The sequence below is a fragment of the Primulina tabacum genome, chromosome 6 (assembly GCF_025594145.1).
Source record: "Primulina tabacum isolate GXHZ01 chromosome 6, ASM2559414v2, whole genome shotgun sequence".
Taxonomy (NCBI): domain Eukaryota; kingdom Viridiplantae; phylum Streptophyta; class Magnoliopsida; order Lamiales; family Gesneriaceae; genus Primulina; species Primulina tabacum.
In genome coordinates, this window is record NC_134555.1 from 6,700,101 (window position 1) to 6,709,281 (window position 9,181).

Here is a 9,181-nt window from a genome sequence, read left to right on the forward strand (position 1 = left end):
GGTGCGCTTCAATATCTTACATTCACAAGGCCTGATATTATTCATTTTGTCAACCGTGTTTGTCAAAGCTTTAGTCATCCCAATATGGCTGATTTCAAGGCTGTAAAACGTATATTAAGGTACCTCAAAGGAAATCAATCTATTGGTATTCGTTATCTCTCTCAAAGCCCGATTTCACTCTATGGATTTAGTGATGTTGATTGGGTGGTTGTCCTACAACTAGAAGAAGCACAACTGGTTTTTGTGTGTTTCTTGGTGCAAACTGTGTTTCTTGGTGCTCTAAGAAACAACCAACTGTTTCGAGATCAAGTTCGGAGGCTGAATATCGCTCGATGGCAGTCACCACAGCTGAGTTAACATGGTCGGTTTCATTATTGTTAGATTGTCTCAAAATTAAAATAAAACCTTATGCGTCTGTAGTTCCATCGGTTATGCTATTCAATGGTAAATGTTTGAGAGGTGATTAGAAGTTGGTGCCCCGTTGTTTTATATTTTAGTTTTTGCTTTACATTTTACTCTTCTAATCTGTATCCTCGATTTGGAATCTATTGGTCACTAAATTGTGATGACAATTACAAGGGTGGGGGTAATGGGCATCATGGGCCAGATTATGCGAAACCTCCGAGTTGTACATCTTTAATTAGTAGTTTTTAAGGCCAAGAATCTTGGCTTGAAAACATGACTTCTCTCATTTAGGAGACTAGGTTCTAATCCTCAATATTTTTTTTTATTAAAAAAATAGTAGATTTTAGCACGTGATGTATGTATATATGTAGAAATATGCACATACTGCATAAAAACTTATATGAAATATATTAATTTCTTTTTTCTTTTTATTTATTGTGTTTTTTAATGATAAAAATATGAGAAATGTGAGAAAGGAATATTTTGGGAAAGATTTTTTATGTATTTTAAAAACCAAAGTTAATTGCTATTTGTCTATTTACTTAATGGTATAGGTTAAATTTCAATCCATGAGCTTAATACAAGTTCACAAGTTAGAGCCCGACTTAGAGCATTTGCTTAAGGGAGTTTGATGGTTAAGTTAGAATCCCAGATTTGAGTCGAGCCATAAGGAATAAACTGAACTTCGAGATAGCTAAAAAGTTGGCGCTTGAATATAGAAAACTAGCTAGTACTCAACTCTATCATGTCCATATATTACCATTGAGAATAGTGAGCATGAATCTACCTTGTCTCTTACAGTAACAAAAAGTGTCACAAGTACAGTGGTTTCAGTTTCCAACTCCAGGTTTTACCAAAAACAATAGATTAAAATCTTGTGCCAGGTCCATTCTGAATTTATTCTTTAGCTTCAGATTGTACAATTCGATATAGGAATTGAAAGAGAACATAACTTCAAGCAACACATAAGCATTCGATGGTATAGACATGGATGTGTTTAGGACTCTCTTCATCTTCTTCCAACATCAAAGTGTATGTCGAACAAACCTGTAATTCCAGCTTCAATCTTTTGACCGATCTTAACCGGACCAACACCTTCAGGAGTGCCTGCATCAGCCGATATGCGAATGATAAGTGGATGCGTGTGCATAAATATTGATTGAACGAGAAGAACTGTAGAAATGGTTGAACTGGAAAAGATTAAAAACAAAACCAGAAGTACGACTGACATTCATTGTTAAAGGTGCTTGCAGGAAAGTAGTAGAATATACAAATAGTATAATCAAAGAGAATGTCAGGATGCCAAGTTAACTTGGTTCGATGTTATTGGACAAAACTCAGATGATTCATGGATCATCAAGATGTTTTTTCAAACATAGCACAAGGGAGAAACACGATCTATTTAACCAAATCTTGCTCGCTTGAGATTAAGTAACTCGTGTTTCATACATAGTTGTCAAAGGCGCGCCTTAGACGCTAGGCGGAGCTTCAGCGCCTTAGTTGACAACCAGGCGACGTGCATGGCTGGGCGAGCGCCTTTGGCGCCTTGAAACCGCCTTTCTCCAGGCGATGGGCGTTCCAGGCGAATCGCCTCTTTGCAGCAGCCTGTGCGCATCGCATAAGCAGGCTTCTCCTTTATTTTTTAATGACCCAAAGCCCAACTAAATAAGCCCATAACTAATTTCAGCCCATAAGTAATTTATTTTAAAAAAATAGCCTAGTTTTGCATGTCGATACGTATTCTATTATCAACCCCTGCCGATTGAAGCTTCTGCGCACCATGCTCTGTCTGCCGATTGAAGATTGAAGCTTCCTGGACCTGTTATTCTCTGCCGATTGAAGGCTCCTGGACCAGTTATTCTCTGCGCAGGCTTCTGTTTCAAGTAACTTGGAGTTGTTCTTGTCTGCAGCAGATATCTAATTATGGCTTCTCATCCTCAATCAGAAAACACACAACCAGATGGGGATAATAAGAGAGACCCCGGTTGGAAGCATTGTTATTTGAAAAATCCAAATGATACTAATAGTGTGACGTGTAGGTTTTGTGGCTTCACGTCCAATGGAGGAATTTTTCGAGCCAAACAACATATTGCTGGGAATTCAAAAAATGTCAGAAAATGCAAAGAGTGTCCTCAAAGTGTCCGTGATGAGATGTTGAATTATATGAATGAAAAGAAGAAGCAAACATTGAGAGCTTGCGGTGGAATGAAGCAAGATTTTTGCTTTCTTGATATCGATGAAGATGAAGACGATGAAGAAGATGTACAACCAAGCAAAAAGAGAAGTTTGACTTCCATACACGAGACTGGAAGTGGAAGTGGCAGTGTTAAAGGGCCGTCTGGGCCGATGGATCTCTTTATCACGAAGAAGAAAACCAAAGGGGGGAAATTGAGGCAAACAAACATAAACGATGCCTTGTGATAAAGAGCTTAGAAATCGAACAGTTCAAAAGATAGCTCGTTTCATGTATCAAGCTGCGATTTCTTTCAATGCTGCCCATTTAGATAGCTTCAAGGAAATGATTGAAGCCATAGGTCAGTACGGGCCGAATTTGAAACCACCAAGTTATCATGAATTGAGGGTACCACTTTTACAGAAAAAAATTGCCTACACAAATGAGTTGTTGAAAGAAAACAGAGATGAATGTGAGAAATATGGTTGCTCAATTATGTCTGATGGGTGGACTGATAGGAAGCATAGAACATTGATCAACTTTTTGGTTAATTCACCCAAAGGAACAATGTTCTTGGAATCTGTGGATGCATCCGCCCATGTCAAGACTGGAACCCTGTTATATGAGTTGCTTGATAGATTTGTAGAGCGTGTGGGAGAGAAAAATGTCGTGCAAGTGATTACAGACAATGGCAGCTATTATGTTTTAGCTGGTAAGTGAAGTATTGAAATTTTATTTCCTTGGATATTATATTACATATTACATATAACATAATTTGATTCTTTTTTGTTTTGTACTCTTTTTTTTGTAGGTAAACTTCTACAAGCAAAAAGACCGAATTTGTTTTGGACTCCATGTGCTGCTCATTGCATTGATTTGATGCTAGAGGATATTGGCAAAATTGAGGTGGTTCGGAAGACTATTTCTAGAGCAATTGCTCTTGTTGGTTACATTTACAATCATGGAGGTGTTTTGCACATGATGAGAGAATTTACTGGAAACAAAGAGCTGGCAAGACATGGAGTCACCCATTTTGCTACTACATTTCTCATTTTGCAAAGCCTCCACAAACGACAAAAGGCTTTGAAGAGAATGTTCATATCAACATAGTGGATAGAAAGTAAATGGTCAAATGATATAAAGGGTAAGAAGGCAAATGATACTGTTTTCAAGCCTTCATTTTGGAATAATGTGACATACACCCTTAAAGTGATGTGTCCTCTAGTGATGGTTCTTCGCATTGCCGACAATGAAACAAGGCCAGCGATGGGTTATATCTATGAAGCTATGGACAGAGCAAAAGAAACAATTCTCAAGTCTTTTGATAACAACAGAGAGAAATGTAAAAAAGTGTTAGAATTTATTGATGCTAGATGGGATAATCAGCTTCATCATCCTTTGCACGCGGCAGGATACTACTTAAACCCATATTTTTACTATCACAATCCGAAAGTTGAGACGGATGCAGAAGTCACAAATGGGTTGTTTGCATGCATACAAAGATTGATTCCAAGCCATGACGTGAGGGATAAGATTATTATGGAGGAGTTGCCGGTATATAAGAACTCGGAGTCATTGTTCGGCAACGAATTTGCCATTAGAGCAAGGAATAATAAAGACCAACCAATGGTGCCTGGTATGTGTTTTTTTTGCAAGAAGTTAAATAGTTAAATACTTAAATATCAAATGAAAATGATGAGATACATTTTTTTTCAGTGGATTGGTGAAAAATGTTTGGCAATGGTACTCCAAATTTGAAAGAATTTGCTATTAAAGTTTTTAGCCTCACATGTAGTGCTTCGGGTTGTGAAAGGAATTGGAGCATATTTGAGCATGTGAGTAAATACTATTACGGTATTACACGACTTCTTTCACTTTTCTTTTCAATTTATAGTTTATGATGGTTTCGTGTCACAGATACATTCAAAGAAAAGGAATAGACTTGATCACAAGAAACTAAGAGATTTGGTATATGTGAAGTACAATCAAACACTCAAGGCTCGTGCGGCTAAGAAGGATAAAAGAGATCCTATAGTTTTGAGGAATATTGATGATTGTAATAATGAGTGGTTGATTGGAATGATGGAAGCTGGAGAGGAACCTGTTTTTGATGATGATGATGATACTTTGACATGGAACGTTGTAGCAGAGGCTGCTGGAGTAGAAGAAGAAACCAGACATACTAGACAACAACGGACCTCGAACCCTATTTATAGGGGAGCTTCAACTTCTAGAGGCAAAGGTAGGGGAGGACGAAGAGGTCGGATGACAAGCCAAACTACTCATGCTCTACAATCACCAATGGATGTAGATGAAGAATCTACTGACGAGGGAGAGTTTGATGATGATGTGTTGAAAGATGATTATTCAGACATTGATGAAAATGTGGAGGATGGTGATGTAGATGAAATGATTGAATTAGAAAGTGATTGATCTGAGTCTAGATTGTTTTGGAAAAATTAAATTGTCTAGCATAAGAATTAAGATTTGAATGTGTTGATTTATCGACAATATTGAGATATTTTTGTTTTTTGTTACTTGAAGCTTTATATATTTAGGTTTTCATATAGTTCATTATTATTAATAGTTGATTTTTAGTAGAACATAAATATATAATACATTCTCTCTATATTATCGCCTCGTGGCTAGGCGATCGCCTTTTGTCGCCTAGGCGTTCGGGCGCTAGGCAGTGGCTCGTCGCCTTGACGTCGCCTAGCGCCTTGACAACTATGGTTTCATAATGATTATGCTGATGATAATATAACAATCGTGAAGCTAGATGGATGCGACATTATTTTGCATGCCATTTTGTAGTGGAGTGTTTCTCAACGGGATAAACAAGTCTACTTGCCGTTGGTTTAGCAAGTAGAACAAGAGGAGCAATATGCCAAAACAAGATTCGCGAGTCTTACAGAGTTGAAGATAGTAGTAATATATATTTAAGCTGATCATGGCCTCTAATGTGCTTGATTTTCAGCACCATCAAAATGATAAAATAGCTCAAGTAAAAGGTAAATAAATAGTTTGGAAAGAGACAAATCACTTGAAAAGCATAACGTCAAATATTTAATCTAAGCAGGCATAATTTAACATTTCCGTACCTGTCAGAATGACATCTCCCTCAAAAAGCGTAAAGAGAGAACTGATGTGGCTGATCAACAACGGGATCTTAAATATCATATCACTCGTGGAGCCTTTCTGTCGTATTTCTCCATCAACCTTCATCAGAAAAATTTCATTTGCATAAGCCCCAGGATGTGTAGCATGTTAAAAATAAAAGAATTGTCATACCTTTAACCATAATTCTAAACTATGAGGGTCTGGCACCTTCGAAGGGGGCAACTGCATCGATAAAAAAGAAAATCCTAAAAATGATGCTTTAATGTTTCAGAAGCAAAAGGTCATAACAACAGATCGTTGTCAATTTGTCACAAAAAACGAAAATACATGTAGCATTATTGCGGGATTTATGAAGATAATGATGAGGTGAGGAATTCTTATTCACTTCACTTGAAAAAATGAATACAGTGCTACACTAATATATACTGCAAAAGTGCAAGCTAACAACCTAACCTATCCAAATATTTAAATTACAGCTAAAGGATAAAAGCTGATAAAAGATATAAATGGAGAAACCAACTTATCCAATATGATCTCATCGGATCTTCAACAATTATCGTTTAAATAGTTTCTCCCATGGATCTATGGCCTATGGGACTAAAACACACTACTCGGTTTAACTATCACTAGAACAACCGTGATGTAGCAACATGACAAGAATTGTCTCCAGGACGATTACAAAAGAAGAATTCAGCAATGCATTTCATATGGGCATGTCAAAGAACTTTGACAATCACTAAACAAAAGTAGCTGTCTGGTTAAGTTCTTTTGTGTAAAAATAAGTTAAAACCGAAACGTATGGTGATACCCCTGGGCTATAGTCATAGTGGACCTTAAAGATAAGTGGCACCATTCATCACGTAATATAAGGTGATATTGTATACTGATAGCAGCCTTACAACAGAGCTGATAGGCGTGAAGGTATCTCGGCCCTTAGCTGTGGTCCAAGGAAGACCTGCAGACTTTAGAATGAATCTAAATAGGTAAAAATACTTCAACAATGTGCATAGGGACAAGAAAGATGGCACCAAAAAGAGTAAAACAGCACTATGAGAATAATTCAAAATTATTTCATATACAACTGATTAGGAATGGATTACTGCAGCTGAAAATATAACGCAAACCTTTGCAGCCGATTGGATCTCCCTTGCAGTCATATCCAAAGCAAGAGCATAACCTGGAATTGCAAAAGTTCAGCAAGTTCATCATGTGAAAATCCATACACAAATTAAAAGTATGCTAGCGGACACAATTGCCCACTCATACAAAAATAAATCTGGATTTTTACATTTAATTTTTCAAAACTGAATTTTTACTTCCATAAATCCATTAAGCTACCTCCTCACCTCATCTTGCCCTCTTCTTTAATTTCATAGATTCGTCCTTGCATTATAGGCCTTATAATCAACACTTTTCTTCTGGATGCAACGTAAGGATACAGTCCAGGACTATTTCGGTATATATCTAATACTTTTTTCACCTATAGTACCTTTTGGGTGCTTAAAATTTGATAAGCAGTCACATACATATTTTTCAAGTAGTTTCACAGCTTATATTGTATTTGCAGTTTCAGCCTTCAAAATTGGAAAGAACAAAAACTAACAGAAGCCTAATGCTAAACAACATAATCTCAGCTGGGAACAACGATTTCAGCTATTGACATGGGATTTTCCAAAACGGTACCTCCAACATAATTCATGGCCACTGCTTCAGATACATTGCGGGCACGCTGACCAATGACCACAGCCAGCTCAACCTCGTGATCCAGTGCCTCCAGCGGCTCCGGCACTTCAATTTTCCCACCATTTTCCAGATACGATGATGTTGGCTTCATAAAGAGCACTGGTTCCTTCAAAAGACAACATTAATCAAATTTAGCTGGTCAAACATATCCCACAAAAGCTGCAACGGCTTACAAAGTAAATTTTAAATTTTACTTTAGGAATGGCATTTCCAAGTTCTTTCGCATGTGCGGCATAGTTGCGTCCAACAGCAATGATTTTTGTGCTGACAGCAAGGAGATTCTGATATGCTGATGCTGAGCTGGCCATTTTCAGTGATCTCGACAATGTTTTAGAAACTCTATACCTCCCGGTCAGAAGGTTACTCAACGGCGATGAAACTTGGATCAGAGCAAACATACGTGCATCAGCTTGTCTGTATGGGTTTTGTAAGAGTCGCGCTGGTGAATACTATTCCATACTTAAGACTACGGAAGCACACAAAGAACATACACTTTTGGGGACATTGAATTATTAGTAAACTTTTGAATGGAATAGGGTCTCATGGTTTTCACCTTCCTACATTATTTTCTACTTTAACAAATTGTTAATATGAGGACTCTAAGTGTTTACTTCTTCAATTCTTCATATATAGCTATCTGAATCAAATTGGTTTGTTGAAATAACTCTTTTAAACGGAACCAGTCAAAAAATTCAGTTCGAATCTGTTCGAACCAGCTCAGAAACATCCCTGATCAAAACTTGTTTATTTCTTAAGTTGGGAAAATTATACAAATCTAATTCTTTTAAAGTACAAAAACAATTTTAACAAAATACATAAGCATTTGAGAGAGTGTTCAAAACTTAGAACCCACTATACATAATTCAGTCCAATTTCACCAAACTCTCAACCCCACAAATTCCCTGAATCGGTCATCGATCATCATTCGTTTTTTATCTTAATTTTTTGGGTCAAAACAGATATTAAATGATAATTGGCCAGTAAAAAACAATAAACTCCAGAAACAGCAGACGAATTAAAATAGAAGTATGATATGCAAGCAAGAAGAAATTTCAAATTGAGACGTACCCCTTGAAAACCCGAAAATCTGAAGGAGAAATCCAAATAGCTAAGTAGCCTTGTTCACGAGTCCACCGAAAATTGGCTTCGGAGTGGCAGATTTGCTCTGATCTGACATGTATGTTATTTGAAATTATATATATATATATATATATTTATTTATTTATTTATTTATTTTAAATGTTCTGTTTTAGAAAAAATCTAATTGATAACATAAATGATCATATTTTATTGATCAGGAGGAATTGCTTTTATAAAAATGTTAAAGGCTAAAAAAAATTAAGTAATTATTAATTTCTAAACAGTTGAAGACACAAGATATGTTATTGATGTTCGGAGACTTCAACTGCTATGATATTACCCTTTCTACCACATCGGGTAGGATCCACTAGAAGACTTTGATTTATACAACACCTTGTACAAACTCACTCATCTTAGGCTCATGCTACTGCCTAACTGAACTCCTAGTCTAGACTGAAGGTAGCATCTTCTAGCCAACACTTTGTTTAACGTTTACGTGTTAAAGACTATATATATAAGTTTAAGGTTTTTGTGCAAGACTCACTCAACTAATCTTTGAATTCAACTCTCTTATATATATGAGTGATTGTGTGTGCGTATGTGAGAACTGATCTATGAATACAACACGAAATTATTCTCACACACTGAGGGAATTGTGCT

General features: G+C 36.6%; 3 protein-coding genes across 5 annotated transcripts; 2 read left to right on the plus strand and 1 right to left on the minus strand.

Annotated features, from left to right (window-relative positions):
* Positions 1 to 1,136: 1,136 nt before the first annotated feature.
* On the minus strand, positions 1,137 to 8,639 carry LOC142549039 (oxaloacetate tautomerase FAHD1, mitochondrial-like). 3 transcript variants are annotated; one of them, XM_075657778.1, is made up of 8 exons: positions 8,510 to 8,639; positions 7,636 to 7,820; positions 7,382 to 7,547; positions 6,823 to 6,875; positions 6,598 to 6,660; positions 5,870 to 5,920; positions 5,680 to 5,797; positions 1,137 to 1,512 (listed from the first exon to the last, which is right to left on the minus strand). In XM_075657778.1, exons 2-8 carry the CDS (start codon positions 7,747 to 7,749, stop codon positions 1,415 to 1,417), a joined length of 663 nt encoding a protein of 220 aa, XP_075513893.1. In that variant the 5' UTR covers positions 7,750 to 7,820; positions 8,510 to 8,639; the 3' UTR covers positions 1,137 to 1,414. The 3 variants fall into 3 exon arrangements, with proteins under 3 accessions (XP_075513893.1, XP_075513892.1, XP_075513891.1); XM_075657777.1 differs by having other exon boundaries at positions 7,636 to 7,855; positions 8,510 to 8,630; XM_075657776.1 differs by having other exon boundaries at positions 7,636 to 7,850; positions 8,506 to 8,625.
* Positions 1,529 to 4,208, plus strand: LOC142549038 (uncharacterized). The gene is made up of 2 exons (XM_075657774.1): positions 1,529 to 3,290; positions 3,390 to 4,208. Exons 1-2 carry the CDS (start codon positions 2,816 to 2,818, stop codon positions 3,686 to 3,688), a joined length of 774 nt encoding a protein of 257 aa, XP_075513889.1. The 5' UTR covers positions 1,529 to 2,815; the 3' UTR covers positions 3,689 to 4,208.
* On the plus strand, positions 3,791 to 5,673 carry LOC142548312 (uncharacterized). The gene is made up of 3 exons (XM_075656620.1): positions 3,791 to 4,214; positions 4,340 to 4,413; positions 4,496 to 5,673. Exons 1-3 carry the CDS (start codon positions 3,791 to 3,793, stop codon positions 5,009 to 5,011), a joined length of 1,014 nt encoding a protein of 337 aa, XP_075512735.1. The 3' UTR covers positions 5,012 to 5,673.
* Positions 8,640 to 9,181: the final 542 nt, after the last annotated feature.